General features: G+C 38.7%; 1 protein-coding gene across 3 annotated transcripts in view; it reads right to left on the bottom strand.

The window, feature by feature from the left end:
- FGFR1OP2 (FGFR1 oncogene partner 2) overlaps nt 1-16,846 on the bottom strand; it is a 61,387-nt gene that overhangs the window by 16,533 nt on the left and 28,008 nt on the right. For all 3 annotated transcript variants that reach the window (XR_003943404.1, XM_030215101.1, XM_030215100.1), the window contains exon 4: nt 9,766-9,908. Coding sequence is in view for 2 of the 3 variants with exons in the window: in XM_030215101.1 (XP_030070961.1) it covers nt 9,766-9,908 (143 nt within the window). In the remaining variant the exon portion in view is untranslated. The remainder of the gene's footprint in view (nt 1-9,765; nt 9,909-16,846) is intronic.

Genomic DNA, 16,846 nt, shown 5'->3' with positions numbered 1-16,846 from the left:
GACATGTCAAATTGAATCATCAACACACTATTGCCCCTACTTATTTCCATTCTAGCACAGGCTAACAAAGAAGTCACTATGGATCTAAAATTTCTACTAAACTATGATTGGGATTCTGGAAGAACGTGATAATTTTCTAAATATTCTGCCAATTGATTTGCTACTATAGACTCAACTAATTTAGTTAATAATTGTACAGACACAATTGGCCAGAAATTTGTTACATCAGACAACAAAAGCTTCAGTTTTTTGGGGTACTGGTGTAAGTAGTATTCTGCTCATCTCCCTAACCAGAATAAATTCAATACACTTCTGTAAATAATTCAAAAATACTAGTGAAGAATGTTTCAGAAGATTATGAGGACAATTATCCAAAGCACAATGTGATAAAGAAAGCTAATAAGGTATCAATTCTGTTTCCTGGGTATCAGTACGCTGCCAAAGGGAGCTGTGTGCGCGATCCATTTGCAGCCCGAGACCCTGAAGCAGCAGCGAAACGCTGGCCACCGTCAGCTTAGGGCAGCCTTTGAGGGACCGCACAGCGGGAGCAGCATCTGATTGAGAACATTGAACAGAGATAAGTATGAACCCGTTATTTATGGGATATTTTTCTGTGTTCCTGGTGTAGCATTCAATGCATTGAAGATCAGTTAATTCAAAAAAATCTAAATAAAGTGTTTTTGGCCACAGCGTAGAGATTTTACATAGCTGGGGCCTCAGGGTTTTTTGCCTATGATGAAGAGAGGACTATTTTGTCCGTTTAGCTTGTTGAGACTAATTTTATAGTCTCTAAAGCTCTTTGAGACTTTTTCCCTGATTGTTATTTCTTATTGCGTGGATTTATTTGCTTTGTTTTGAATTTTGACCTTTATCCACACCACACACCCTTTAGTGTATCTTAAATGATAGCCATGTCCTATCAGAAATTACATCTCCTGAATTCTTAATGTTGTAGTCTACACACACACACACACGTGTAAGAGGAAAAGAAGGCCACTGGTTCTCAAACGCAGTAGCTGAAAAGATAAGGGAAAGAAGCTTAGCCTTCACAAGTTACAAGAGAGGACTCAAAAAGAGGAAGATGGGCTAAAATACCTAGAAAAGCTAAGAAAAATCTGTCAGAAAAGCGAAGAGACAAATTGAAGAAAAGATAGCCAATACAGTAAAACTGGGGGACAAAACATTTTTCAGAAATGTAAGTGACAGGAGAAAGTGCCAAAATAGCATTGTGAGGCTCAATGTTGAGGGGGGAGAATAATGTAGAAGCCGATAAGGATAAAGCTGAACTGCTTAACAATTATTTCTGTTTGTGTTCACGGATGAAAGGCCGGGGTAAGACCGAAGAAAACAAATACTAAGGGGGTTGGACGTGTAGCAGACCGGGACAAATTCTCAGAAGACTTGAGTTCGTGAGGAGCTAGCTAAACTAAAAGTAGACAAAGCAATGGGGCCTGATAGGATACATCCAAGGGTATTCAAGGAACTCAGATGTTCCGGCAGCTCCGCTGTTTGACCTCTTCAATGCCTCATTAGAATCTGGAGTGGTCCCTCTGCACAAGCTCATGGACCTCAACATGTATATGCTGGAAGGGAGGGGATACGATAGAGATGTTTAAATACCTCAGTAGCGTTAATACACAGGAGGTGAGCCTTTTTCAAATTAAGGAAAACTCTAGAATGAGAGGACATAGGATGAAGTTAAGAGGAAACTGGCTTAGAAAGAATCTGAGAAAATACTATTTCATGGAAAGGGTTGTGGATGAGTGGAATGGCTTTCCCAGTGGAGGTCGTGATGATGAGGACTGTTCGAATTTAAGAAAGCGTTTGACCACCTTAGGAAAAGGAGGAGGAGCTAGTGGTTATTGAGGAAGGGCAAACTGGATGGGTCATTATCTACCATCATGATTCTATGTTTTTATATCTACTGATGTTACGGGAAAAAAAATAAATACACACACATATATATACATATCCTATATAATAAAACGCACCTCCAACATTCTGAAGCTGACTGCATGGCTGAGGCATTCCTGCTCTCTGTATCCATCTCCTGAATTGACATCACATACTTCCGGGTTTGTCACAAGCAGAAGTGACCAACCACACGAGGTTTCTCGGCTTCAGAATGTTGGAGGTGCATTCTATTAAATAGGATTGGTCAGTTCCTTGAAGCACAGCCAGAGCTCAGCTTCCTGCACAGTAACACTCAGACACCAGAGAGAGAGGGGGGGGGGGGACTGATACCAGAGAGAGAGAGGTGGGGGGGGGGGGGACTGACACCAGAGATAGGGGGAAGGTATCTCTGTCACACACACACACTCTCTCTCTCTCTCACAGTCAATGTCTTTCTCTCTCTCTCACTCTCACACTCTATGTCTCACACTGTATCACATTCACTCTCTATGTGTCACACAGTCACTCACACACTCTCTTGGTCTCATACACTCAGTCTCCCAGAGAGTCTATGTCTCACACACACTCTCTCTCTTGCACACACTGTATCTGTGTGAAACACATTCTCTCTCTCTCACACTGTCTCACATACGCACTTGCACACACTCTCATTCTCACACACACACTCTCTCTCTCACAGACACACTCGCACTCAGACTCACTCTCTCTCACACACACACTCACACATTCACTCTCTCTCTTTCACACACAGTCACTCTCACATACACTCTCTCAAACATACACACTCCGAGGAAAACCTTGCTAGCGCCCGTTTCGTTTGTGTCAGAAACTGGCCTTTTTTACTAGTATACACATAAATCTGATGTTACGGAAATTCTTTTTTACCTATGTTATGGAAATTCTTAATTTCTGTAGCTCAAAAAAAAAAATCAAATCATTTACTAATAGTTTGACATTTGAACGTTATCCTACCAGCTTTGCAAGTTGTAGGTATACTGGTTATTTCAAGATTATTTTTTTCCCATACTATGTGGTTTGCTGTGATAGCACTCTTGGAATTGGATTTAAGAGGCTGTGAATCTACCTGAAGACGCTGCCGTATTCAGGTCGTGGATCTTGGCACATCACCAAGAAAGGGGGCACAGCAGTAAAATTTGCGACATCCCGGATTCTACTGTATTCTAGTGTTGACTGTCAATCTTAGCTAAGGGAAATTAAATGAGTTATTGCTCGTGTACCCTTGCAGTGCTCACAATTTACTATAACTGAAATATGGATAGACATTTTCTCCATTATGTGATGCCTTTCTGCTACACCGCATAACCTGATAATTAACCTTTAATTTTTCAGGTACTATTTTGAAGAATGCTTCAGCTAGATATGATTCCTGGACTGCATGGATACTAGAACTGGCCTTACTACAAGAATTGTGATACAGGAATGTTCAGTGTAAGCCATTATGCTTCACTTCCTACACTTTCATGCAAGTGTTATATTTTGCATTAACATTTGTTGATGCATAATATTTGGTATATTATTTGTCCCATGGAGTGTGTTATACCTTAGTGTGTAGAATCGCTGAGATTCCGGCAGTGGGTCCACTTTTGCATTTCATTTATAGAGTGATGTTAATTTAAACTTTCATATGCAAATACCAGATATACTCTCTTCTCTTTAGTATTGCACGAGTTTTGAAAAGAGGTTGGGACATTGAATGATGAGAGGGGTAATTGGGTGTTTTTTTCTTTTCTTGTTAATTTTGGTTGGAGTCTGCATTATGGTGAGGAGGCGTGTGAGGTATGGGACAGGAATATTGTGTTATTCTTTTTTGTTGTTCTGGGTTGTGGGACTGCTGGTTGGGACAGTCTCACGACCTTTCAAATTATATTGGACTTCTGGGTGCATTGCTATTTTTATCTATTATGTCCTCAATTAAGGTTATATCATGGAATGTTAATAGAGTAACTTCTCCCATCAAGAGACAAAAAATCCTGCAGGTTTTGAACCATCAGGGAGCAAATCTGTTTTTTTTTTTTTTCAAGAGACACATTTATCTACAATAGAGCATTTGAAGTTCAAGTGGTGGATTGGAGACTTAGTGGAGCTCCAGCTCTGAACCACAAAGCAGGACTATTCTTTTTCGGAGAGGGTTGGATGTTGAAGTGCAGCAGACTTGGAAAGATCCCAGTGGTAGATTTCTGTTTGTTAAAACCACTATTAATAAAAGACTCTTGCTTCTGTGTAATATTTATGGCCCTAACGTATATGACCACAAATTTCTTAAGACAATTACTCATGGGGTACCTTGGATTGCCAGATATACCTGTTCTTATGGAAGGAGATTTTAATCTGGTACATGACCCAACCTTGGACAGATCTCACAGCTCTTTGTGAGAAGTTGGGAACCCTAATAAAGGCATCCCATTGCCTTATTCTACTTTGGATATTTTGGACATTTAGAGGACATTATAGCCCATGGATCGAGATCACACACATCTGTCTAGAGCTCATGAGTCTCAATCTAGAATTGACTACTGGCTATCTCCACAACGCTTTTCCCTTCAGTTCTTGATGCAGGGATTGGTCCGTACAGTGCATCTGATGCCTTGGTGTGGTATACTTTTACCCTTGGAGTCTCAGGGGACAACATGTATCATTGTAGCTTTCCTCCACACCTTTATTGGGATTATGAGTTTCACAAATACATATTGCGTAAGTAGTCTGATTATCAGGTCAATAATGCAGGTCACATGCACACACCTATACTTTTTTGGGAAGCCGCCAAGACAGTTTTGCGAGGGGAAACCCTGAAGTACACTTCTTTTAAGCAGAAAGCACAAGATCGAGAGATTTTATGGCCCGAGAAACAGCTGATTAAAGCACACATCCAATATGGTGCGCATCCTTCACGCCATCGCAGTATTTTGTTGGCACTTCAGACTTCTGTAGGTGAACTTCATGTGCGAGCGATGAAATCAGTGAAGTATTATAGGTATCAGTTATACTGTCATAGTAACAAATCTGGGAAACTTTTGGCAAAAAGCAGTCTAGAGGTTCCTCTAATATAGGAGATGAAGTACTGGTGAGAACTGATCGTGAGATAGCAACTGTCTTTCAGAAATATTATCAACACCTGTATGCATGTCCCTCGGAGGGGGAAATGGAAAGCGAAATGTATTTAGATAGTTTAGATTTACCAGATCTCTGAGGATTCTAAACATAAGCTTTAAGCTCCTATAACTGAGGAAGAGGCAGCCCTAGCAATTCCACAAAGTGTCTTGTATAAAGCACCAGGCCCAGACGGCTTTAGGGCAGAATTTTATAAGATCCTATCCCCTTCCATTGTTCCCACCTTGCAATCTTTATTTATGCAGTTTGTGGTGGATAGAGGTTTGCCCCGGCCTTTACAATTGGCACAGATTACTTTATTATTGAAGCCAGGGAAAGATCCTACACAACCTTCTTCTTATAGAACTCTCTCTCTTTTAAATGTAGAAACTAAATTGTTTGCCAAGATTTTGGCTAATCGGTTGGCACAAGTGCAGCCATCCTTGATAGCTGAACCCCAGGCTGGCTTTGTTCGAGGCCGCACAATCATCCGGAATATGTGGAAAATTGTTATCTCGCTCAAACACATGGAACGAACACACACTCCTCCTCTGTAGATCAGTTTTGATGCAGAGAAGTCTTTTGATCGTGTTGCCTGGAGTTTCTTATTCGCTACTATGTGGAGATATGGAACTGGAGATTTTTTTTTTGAATGCCATCCAGGCACTCTACACTTCCCCTCATGCGATGATTTGGATCAATAATGTTTTCTCCTCCTCCTTTAATATACATAGAGGTACGCGACATGGTTGCCCTTTGTCTCCTTTATTATTTATCTCTTTAGATCCCTTGATTAGAGAAATTACGAGCAATCCACACATTAAGGGAATCCAGATTGAATCAAACTCTCTGCTTTTGCAGATGACATATTGGTGCACCTTACGGAGCCTTGGAGGTCTCAGTGCTTTGCAGAATCATGGTGAGTTTTCTGGCTTCAAGTTAAATTCTGAAAAGTTCTTGGCATTACCCACTGTAGAACTGGTAAGCCCATTTCTACTACGTTGGGAGATTGTTTCTTTTCGTTACCTAGGGATTCAGTTACCTTGTAAAGCTTCTCTGCTTTATGACAGTAATTTAACTGTTTTACTGGACTCTTCTAGACTGTTTGGAACAATGGATTCATCTTCCTTTATTGGTATATGGTCAAATTCAGCTTTTCAATATGGTCTTATTCCCTAAATTGCTTTATGCTATGCAGTTATTACCTTTTTGGTTACTAAAATGGGATTTAAATTCTCTGCGAAAACTTATCTAAATTTTGTTGGGCAGGCAAGAAACCAAAAAATGACAAGTATTTGCTTGGAAATATGGGGGCATGGGACTACCGAACCTGCGCATATATAATCAAGCATGTTTACTTCATCATCTTAGGGATTGGTTCCTTGATGAACAAGGATTTACTCCCATAGAGTATGAGACTGCGTTTTACTTCCCATGGCATATCAAATCTCTTCTACAGTACACATTGGGCTCCCTACCGCTTTGTTTCCGTCGGCGTGTGCTTCGTCCTTGTGGGAGGTTTGGCTGCATTTAGTCTTCCTTCTGGGGGGGGGGGGGGGGGGGGGAGAATCTGGAGATTTCTGATCAACTCCCTATCCAAGGTAATCTGCAGTTTTCACTGGGAATTGGTATCAGTTTTCGGCGATGGAGCTTACGAGGTGTTCTTCTATAAAATGTGTTTGGAGAGGGAGGCATGATGGGAAGAGTTGCAGAGTAGGGGAGTGGTAGAGTTCAGACACCTTTTGGCATATCAACAGTTGCAGCATTCTATTCAATCCCTGGATGTAGACAGCCTGACTTTCCCTTTGGAACACCATTTACAGGTTGTTGTTTTTTTTTTAATTTCGAGATGGAAGCTTGTCAATTTCTTCTTTTCACAAAGAATTACAGTTACTTTCTTCTACTCTGTCGTCTTGAGAGGATTTTAATTTATAAATGCAGCCAAGATTCTGGTTTGCCTACCTCCTTTTTAGACTTTATTAAATTGATTAAATACATACCTGAAATATCAGTGAGTGCTAAATTGAGAGTCAGTTTTGTATTTTACATAGAGCTTATTTTACACAGGAGCAAGTATTTAAGATTGGTGGAGTGGGAAAACCAGTCTGCCCAAAATGTAATCAAGGTCATAATTCTTTTTTCCATGCTTTCTGGAAGGCCATCCTACGTTATTTTGAAGGACTTTGGGGCTGCTCTCTGCCGTTAACACAAGCAAGATTGCTCTTGGACAAATATGAAGCTTTTCATATTTCTAATCGTTATCATGTTCTCCTTCATAAAGCAGCAGCCTTGGGTAAGCAAATTATATTAGGGGTATAGATAGGTGAAGCAGAACCCTCCTATTGGGCCTGGAGAAACCGCCTGCATGCATTGATGTTACTGGAGCAGAGACAAGCCAAATGTTCTCCTAAATGGAAAAAGTTGTTTATGGCAATATAGGATTATATATATATTTTTTTTTCCAGTCTCTCCCAGACAGGGCTAGAAGCTTGATTTTGAACACACTTTAAGAAAGTGGCAAGGGTGGTGAGCAGTAGGAGATAAGCAGAGGAAGAGAGAAAAACCTCATTTATTGGACTACTTCTATTCCCTCCTTTAGTTTACATGGAGCTTTTTGATGGAGGTTTTTTCCACATTTTTTTTGGAGAGGAGTTCTCATCCAGCACACGCCTGAATACCTCTTATTTATTTATTTATTTTTCCCCTCATTTCTTGAAGTTCTTAAACTGCTGCCGGAAGGGATCAGAACACACCCTTCCAGTTTGTGCATTAACACCACATTTTTTTTTTTTGGGGGGGGGGGGGGGGGTTCTTTTTGTTCTTTGCACTATTATCTTATTTTCTTGAATAGTTCAGGGAAGGTTGGGTAAAGGGTAGGGAGATTTAGCCTGTTAAAAGATTGGTGACAGATATGATCTTTCTCTGTGCTCTTTTTATTTGCCTTTCTATGACTCTTGTTAATGGTTGTATTTCTCTATTTGTCATCAATAAAAATTGTTATATGCTAAAAATTTGGCATAACTTTTTAGAATCAAGTTTATTCTCTCCAAGTATTGATAAGTAATATAATCTTTTGGTTTGCTTAAGATACCTATTATTAATAAGTTTCCACCAATTTTCTTTTGCTGCGCCACTTCCTTTCCAAGTGCCTATATTCCCTCTTTAGCATAAGGGATTCTGATGAATACCATGCAGGGCACTTAGTTCAATTTATTGATTTTTCCTGTAAAGAAGAAATTTCCTCCAAGATTAATAGACTATCCCGATTTCAACTTCTATGAGAAATTTCACCTTTATCGAGTCTCACCTGCAACATATCAATTTTAGTCCAAAATTCCTTCTCATCTAATTTTCCTCGCAACCTAAAAACTTTTATTTTTTTTTAAATGACTCGGTCTTTTTACTTTCTTTCCAATTCAGAATAAATCGCAATGCAAAGTGATCCAACCCAAATAGTTGGCTCCCAAACTTAACAATACAAAAATCCCCCCTCCCCCTTGGTCATCTAACTTATATTTATAAGCAAATAAATCCAACTGATGTCCATAATATGTGTTGGCCCTAATCAAACCCTTTGAAACACATATGAATCAAAAAAATAAAAAAAAATTTAAAAAATCAAATTGTTCTTTAACCTTCCACTCCATGTCATCTAAATGCAAATTCACATCTCCAAATAAAAGTATCTTGTTACATTCCACATATATTTTAGCAATAAAATCCATATCTTGCTGCACCTGAGACCACTTATTTGGAGGACAATAAAATAATTCCTAAAACATCATGTAATATATCATCCTGGATCTTACATGCCATTATTTTAAGAAAAGGAGAAATAAAGAATGACTGAATTTGACATTAAAAAAAAAAAAGATTTATACAGTAAAGCGATCCTCCCTTTTCTTTTTCTCTCTAGTAACGTGAATGAGTTTATATCCATTGGGACAAAGTTCTTTTATAGCTGGATCATCTTGAAGGCAGAGCCATTTCCCAACTATAATGCCCAAGCCAGGCTGATCTTTTATCCATGCTTTCACTACATCTAAATTTATTACATATTGTCTTGTATTAACATAGTAGACTGGAATTGGTACATAAACTACACTTGCTTGATCACAGTTAGTAATAGATTACTAACTATTCATGAACACAATGAGTGGACTGTTTTTACAGGGATTGAGATATCCCTGCAGCTGAGGACAGGTACCAGGGTACCAGCCAGGTGCTCTTACAGCACTCCCTTCAGGCCAGCATGCAGGAGTCAAAGACCCTCCCAGTAAGCTACTGTAAAGTGAGGGACAATTTGGCCTGTACTAGAAGTCTTCTACTTATATACATTATGACACACTGTATCTGCACTAGCAAAAAATAGTTACCATTGATTTAGAAAACATAAAAACTATAGGCTACTGCAGAATGGATATTTTTAAATATTCTGAAAATTACTTTTTCAAAACCATGAAATACACTAAGTTTTTGGTACTGTTTGGTAGCTTCTGATACCATTGTCTGGCATTTTATTTCTATCAATTAACAGGATACTAGCATGCATAAATGGAAAAACACAAGCATATTATATTCTTAAGATGTGTTATTTTTGTAATTCTACTTTTTATGGTGATTTATATACGGTTCATTTTATTAAAATAAGCTATAATCATTTAATTTGCTGCCTTCAACACAACACAGTAATAATCTGATACCTTTATTTATTTATTTTTAAAGACTAAAAAAATGATTTACCTTGGAATGCTGATCCTTTAACTTCATAAGTATACCTGGGTCATCCTTTTTGGAAGCCATAAGCAACCTGAACATTTGTTCTCTGTATTTGCTCATTATGAGCTCCAAAGCAGACTGATGTTCTTCAAGAGATGCTCGCAATTCTAATTTTAGAAAATATTTTACATTATGTATATATAATATGCATTTGAAACAAAAACATTAGAATTCTTAAATCCTCAAACTTAAGTGCACACCAAATCAAACATACACAAAGATTCAAAAATTAATTCCTTTCTGCTTTTGTTAGTAATTGCAATTTCCTAATACTAGGGTGCAAGGTCAAAATTGGAAGAGCACTGAAGTCTCACTATGGGGGTCTTCAGCTTTGCTCAAGTTATCTGCAGCAGGGCCCAAAGGAATAAAATGGGCCCTGCAGCAGATAACACGAGCTAAATTTTAGTAAAAGACCCCCTTTTATCAGAATGAGCTACTGTGAACTGGACCACTGTAAGGGAGGAGTAGCCTAATGATTAGTGCAGTGGCTTGAGAAACTGGGTTCTATTTGCACTGTAGCTCCTTGTGACTCTGGGCAAGCCATTTAACCCTCCATTGCCCCAGGTACAAAATAAGTACCAGTATACAATATGTAAACTGTTTTGATAACTACAGAATGTTGGTATATCAAATCTCAACCCCCTTTTCCTTTCTAAGAAAGCCATCGGGCCTCAAATAGAAAAATGTCCAAAAATCCAAATCACAATTTTTTGAAACCTATTTTTAAGACTGTTTTCTATGCTGTTCGTATGCAGTGTATCCAAATCAAAAAGGGGGCGTGTTGGGGGTGTGATCTGGGCGTTCCTAAAACATGTACATTTTTCTGCCATAATGGACCAAAGCAAAAACATCCGGGGCTAAAAAATTTATGATAATTTGGTCTAGAACCGTTTCAATCATGACTAAGTCACAAAAAGGTGCCCTAAGTGACCAAATGACTATTGGAGGGATTAAGGCATGATCCCCTCTTTACTCGCCAAGTTGTCACTTACCCCCTCCCACCCCCCAAAGGTGTGAAAAACAATGCATACCAGCCTCTATGACAGCTTCAGATGTTATGGCCAATCCTATTAGAGCAGCAAGCAAGCAGGTCCCTGAAGTAGCCTGGAAGTGCACTGCAGAGCAGCAGACCCAAGCCCATATCCTACTTAACTGTTACACTTGTGGTGGAAAGTGTGAGTCCTCCAAAACCCACCAAAAACCGATTATACTCACATATACAGAGAAACCTACAGACATAAGGGCTATTGTACTGGGTACAGTAGGTTTTTGGAGGGCTCACCGCTCACCATACAATATAAGGGGTTAACAGCGAGATGTGTACCTGGGACCTTTTATGTGTGAAGCCTACTGCAGTAGAAAATGCTGTCACTTGCTTTCAGTGAAATACAGGCCAATGGCTCAGGCTTACAGCTAAGAGCTAGGCCTCTAAGAATCAAAGATCACCTCTGACACAGATACATTTCACTGCAGCAAATGCTGAAGTAAGCAACTGAGAGCAGAGGGAAGGGGGAATCTGCTCTATAAACAACAGCTGGATTGGCGCTAGCAAGAAAGTCATGAGCAAGGATGTTTTGGCTAGTGGAAGATAGTAGTGAGTCAGGTGCAAGTAGGGGGGGGGCGGGGCGGAAGGAACAAATGACATGTGAAGTCATTAATTAACAGATGTTGACATGAACATCATTTGTTGATACTTAGAGCTTGGAAACATGTGAAGTCATTGTCATCACCCGATAATGGGCAAAGACTGCTGGTGAGAAAGTGGGGGTCCATAGGAATGAATGGTACAAGAAAGGTATAAAAAGATGGTCTGCTAGGGTATCAGAGTAGAAGGCAGAAGAGAGAAGACAGACTGCACCTGCTGTGTCGCGAAGCGCTATTCCACCATGTTCCAGATACGAATGCCTAATTGCCTGTATTGCCTTTGGTGAGATGCTAATAAACTATCTTCTTATATCCCAGTGTGTCCTTCTGATTATGGAGCTTGTTAGTACTCAGACTGTTTAAAACGGTCTGAGAAGATACGAGGTCAGAGTAATTAATCATGTAGGGAGAACACGCAATTATTTACACTCTCTAGGGTGCCCCACTTCTCCACTGGGTGTGGCCAGTTTACTAAGAATGCTGCCCCCTCCCCCATACATCCCAATCGCTTTAGATGTCATATCGAAAATGTCCCTCCATATTGTTTAAGAAATATGTGCTAACAGTTGAAATTGTGCTCTGTATAATTGGTTTAATTTTATTTTGATTTATTTACAGATTTGTATTTTTTTTGTTGTATTATCCAAATTGTATTCATCTGTATTATGATCACTTCTAGTTTTCTTATTATGTAATCCACCTCAAACTAATTTTGGTGTAGGCTGAAAAAAAATGTATTTAACATGAAAGTCCTTAAAGGTACTTAATAATGTAGATGCATGGAAAGTTAGCAATAAGTTAAACAAGTTTACATTACGCAAATTCTTTTCTAAATACATTTTTTTTTTAGCATTATCTAAACTGGGGGTATCAAACTGCCATGAAGAGCTCCAAACTGGTCAGCTTTCAGGACATCACTAATGAATATGCCCGAGATATATTTGGATGCAGTGGGCTGCAACAAATAAATATTACTGGTAATTTATATTGCTAGTTATTACGAATGGGAAATAAGAGCTAAGTTTCTCTAAGCTTTTAATCTAAGGCCAGGATTAAAATACAAGTTAAACTTCACTAGCTTGAATTGAAAAACTAGGCTTAGGGGAAGATTTTAAGGTTATTTAGGTCAACTTTAAAAAAGGGTAAAATAAGTTAGGGATTCCTAGTACTAAATTTAACAGTTAGTGAAAAGGAAAGTTAATGGGGTTTTTTTTGCTGAAACAGATGGGGCAAGCTCTAAGGTTCTAGAAGGCTGGCCTTAGGGCTAAGGCACAACATACATTGCACTGAATGAAAGTCATGTTGATATGATTAACAATGGTAAGGGATATGAATGAGCAAGACTGTGCAGCAATGTAGAGTTTATTGAAGATAATCGTCTCTAGATTTTCGTATATAGAGAAAGCTAGCTTAGGGGTAGGCGGGTGTAGGAAGAGGTGTGCAGGAAGGGACTATAAAGTCCAATAAATATAGCAACTTATATAGAGGCCAGAACCTCTGCAAGTGAAAGGAACGGGAGTTTTTTCCCCCCTTTAGAATAGAGATGGAGGTTAAGTCAGCAGATTATCAAGGAGATATTAAGAAAGAGGGACACAAAAGGTAGAAGTAGTTTAGAACCTATGAATCAATCCAAAACAGAAACATCTGAAAATATATAAATTCTGAAAAGCTGGTCGAGGTAAACCACGTATTATGTTCTGCATTACCAATGTTGGACTGTTGGCTGCTATTATATGTTGTCAATGCTAAATAAAGACCTTTATAAATAATTTAAAAAAATAATTCTGAAAGCTTAGCTTTTAGGCATGAAGTACTCCAAAAGTGTGTGCTTTTCAGGAGTTTCCAAATATCTAGGAAGCTGCCCCCTCCCTTAAAAGACAAACTACTATGCACCAGGTACAAAGGGAACCAAATTAAATTAAAATCAAATCTCAGTCAACACTATTATTCAAAATTCAGATCTGGTAATAAAAGTACCCTTTATTAAACAATCAATTTCAGGATAAACAGAATTTGGTTTGTTTAAGAAATATTAAAACAGCATTTGCTGATGCAGGCTCTGAATTGATTTTCTGACTTTTTTATATGTATATATTTTTGTCTAATGTAATTTTTGTATTATTATGTGTGTGTGTATATTGTGCTCTGATCTAGATAAGAGCAGAATATAAACGGCAATAAATTAAAACACAAAGTAAGAGCAGTTATAAGTCAGGAGGCGACAGACTACTTTTGAAGAAAGGTGGGAGAGGGGAGAACACAATATGGACATTTAAATATTTATGCGGCATAATGCACAGGAGAAAGGAACCTCTGGAACGAGGGGGCAAAGGATAAAAGGTGAAAGGGGATAGACTCAGAAGTAACCTGAAGAAATACTTCTTCACGGAAAAGGTGGAGAATTTGTGGAATGGACTCCCAGTGAAGTGGTGGAGAGCAGTATCTGAATTGAAGAGAGCTTGGGACAAGGATCTCGAAAGGGAGTGATATATTAAAATATATTTCTTTATTAAATCAATACAATTTTCCTAAAATAAAATCCATTCCCTTAACCCATAGTTATTAACCAATCCATACACCAATACATTTAAAAACCATCCAGGTGGTGGGGTAGTCAAATTACCAGTGATGCGGTGGTGAGCTAGAACTACCCCACCACCTGGATGAGCCAAATTCAAGACCCCTGATGACACTTTTATAGCGAAACATGAGCATGTTGGGTCCTGGTCGTATGGTGGAATACTATAAGAATGGAGAGATTGAAACTCTAATACAAATGTAACCACAATTTCCAAAAAATATATATATCTGGAACACATGACACTGCTAATGGTGAAAATGGACAGTTTTGGATGTTGCTGACTGATATCATCAATGGTTATTCAGATTTATCACTAACGTTACAATGGTTGGTTGAAAAAAAGGACAGAACTATTTTATAAGTTGGTGATTCAATGAGTCTGATTTGAAGCAAGGCTAAATCTTGTGGGAGACTCTGGAGCAGTGGATTAACACATGATTAAAGAGCTGTGATCACACATTGATGTAAAGATTGCCAGATATATGCTATTTGAATGTGTATTGAAAGAGTAATGTGGAGAATTGTTTGGTTTTAAATGTATTGGTGTATGGATTGGTTAATAACTATGGGTTAAGGGAATGGATTTTATTTTAGGAAAATTGTATTGATTTAATAAAGAAATATATTTTAAAATGTTAAAACAGTACTAGTGAATAATTTGTAATATAATGTGTAAATAATTATAGAGTTGAGACCTAGATTGTAATTGTAAGGGAGTGATAGGGAGAGAAGACGGCATGGATAGGCAGACTGGATAAGCCATATGGTCTTTGTCTACATTTTTTTATGTTTCCTATCGGCGGTTCTTCAGCTCATTTGAAGCCAAGTCACCCCAATTTAAAAACTGGTGAAGACTACTGCTTTAGGCTCTAGTGCTGGAAGCAGGTGGATGAGCAACGGGTAGGGGATAAAACATGCAGCTGCTGGGGGTAGGTGATGTATATCACAGAGGCCATAGCAAGGCGCAAACCCTTTATAATTCTAGTTTTTATTTTAATATTGCAATTTTGCTTTTCTTGAGTTGGGAGCAGATCTGGAAAGCAAGACAGCTACACAACTGTATTTTTTCTGGTAAACTAACTTTCTAAGGCTGTAGAAATTTGTGGTTTGACATTTGGCCTGTGCTAACTTAGTTACCTGGTCAGCAACTAAGAGGACACAGACTCCTATGACTAAGGACGCCTGCTGTATCCAGATAAACAATCAGAAGGAGAAGTGGGTGTGGGTAAAACTGTAGGCTCAGCAAGAGGGTGAAGGGGGCTAATATGATGACTATGCATACCAAGGACATAGGTCAACCCATATCAAATGAAAATGTATGTTTTATATGACAGGTTTTAAACTGTCAAATAAATAATAGAAGTTGGAATATGATAGAATGTGCTGGAACAGGATTTTACCACAAAAGGAATAGAATGTTCTGGAAATATGAATATCATTAAGTAGGAAGGGTAATTAAGAAAATGAAGAAGGAAAGAAAATATATATAAGAGGAAATAGAACTAAGGATAGGGGGCCTCAGTGCGTCTACACTAGTAGGTGGACATATTGACAGCTCCCAGGGAAAACTCTATTTGCTACATATTATATTCTATTGGGGATTTTATTTTCTTTAAGATCTAAATAATTGCTTATTAGCTTCTTTATATTGACTTCTCTGAATAAAACATTTATGAATCTAATACTTATTTAGTAGCCAGAGTTTTTTCTTGCCTGGGGGAGTAAAGATTTACTTGAGGGTCCAACCCCCCAGGAGACCTCCAGAAGGCTACTCATGTCTCTGAGGCACAGACAGGAATGCAGTGGGCAATGGAGAGAGGCTTGCAGCCTCTAGGGGGTAGGTAGGTACACTGCCCACCCACCCCTATCAACTGCACTTTTAGCCTCTCTCCCATTTAATTTATTTGAATTTATTTACCGCTTTTTGAAGGAATTCACTCAAGGCGGTGTACAGTAAGAATAGATCAAACATGCAATAGGTAATTACAGCAGTAAAAATATTCAAGTAACAATACAAAATAGGGCATGTATACTACTTGCAATGACAACACAATACGTAATAGAACATTATAATTGTACCAATTATAATAGTGAAGGGTAAGGCAAAGTTGTAACATATAGATGAGTAAGAAAGTAGGAAGAATTAGAAAGTAAGGTGACTGATTTGAAGAAAGTTGCACATGAGGTCAGAGAGATGGTTAAATATTATCTCAGTTAGGCTAGGAGTGGATAAACATGTCCCGCTGCAGTATGTGCAGCCCAAGTCAATCCTTGTGTGTGTGAGAGTGAGACTAACAAGTTAGTTACTTCTTCCATTAAAGGCTTGGTTGAATAGCCAAGCTTTCACCTGCTTCCTGAAGTAGAGATAGTCTTGTGTTAAGTGAAATCTTTCAGGCAATGTATTCCAGAGTGTGGGAGCTACTCCGGAGAAGGCTCGCTTGCGGGTATCACATTGTGTAATGTCTTTTGGAGAGGGTGTAGTTAGTGAAAGTCCTTGGGAGGACCTTAGTGTCCTTGGCGGTGTGTGAAGGATCATCCTATTCTTCAGATACTCAGGGCCATTTCCTTTCAGGGCCTTGAAGATCAGAGTTTTAAATTGAGCCCTGTATTGTACTGGTAGCCAATTAAGTTTTTGCAAAAATGGTGTGATGTTGTCATGTCACTTGCAACCTTCTATGAGTTCTGCTGCATTCTGAACTAACTGGAGCTGGTGCAGGCCCTTTGTAGTCAGACCATTGTGTAGTGCATTGCAGTAATCCAGTCTTGATGTTACCATGGCATGCACAACTGGGATAAGATTTACCTTATTGGATGTAAGGA

The sequence above is a fragment of the Microcaecilia unicolor genome, chromosome 9 (genome assembly GCF_901765095.1).
Source record: "Microcaecilia unicolor chromosome 9, aMicUni1.1, whole genome shotgun sequence".
Classification (NCBI taxonomy): domain Eukaryota; kingdom Metazoa; phylum Chordata; class Amphibia; order Gymnophiona; family Siphonopidae; genus Microcaecilia; species Microcaecilia unicolor.
Note: the sequence above shows the minus strand (reverse complement) of the source record. Positions and strands in the feature narration are given on the sequence as shown.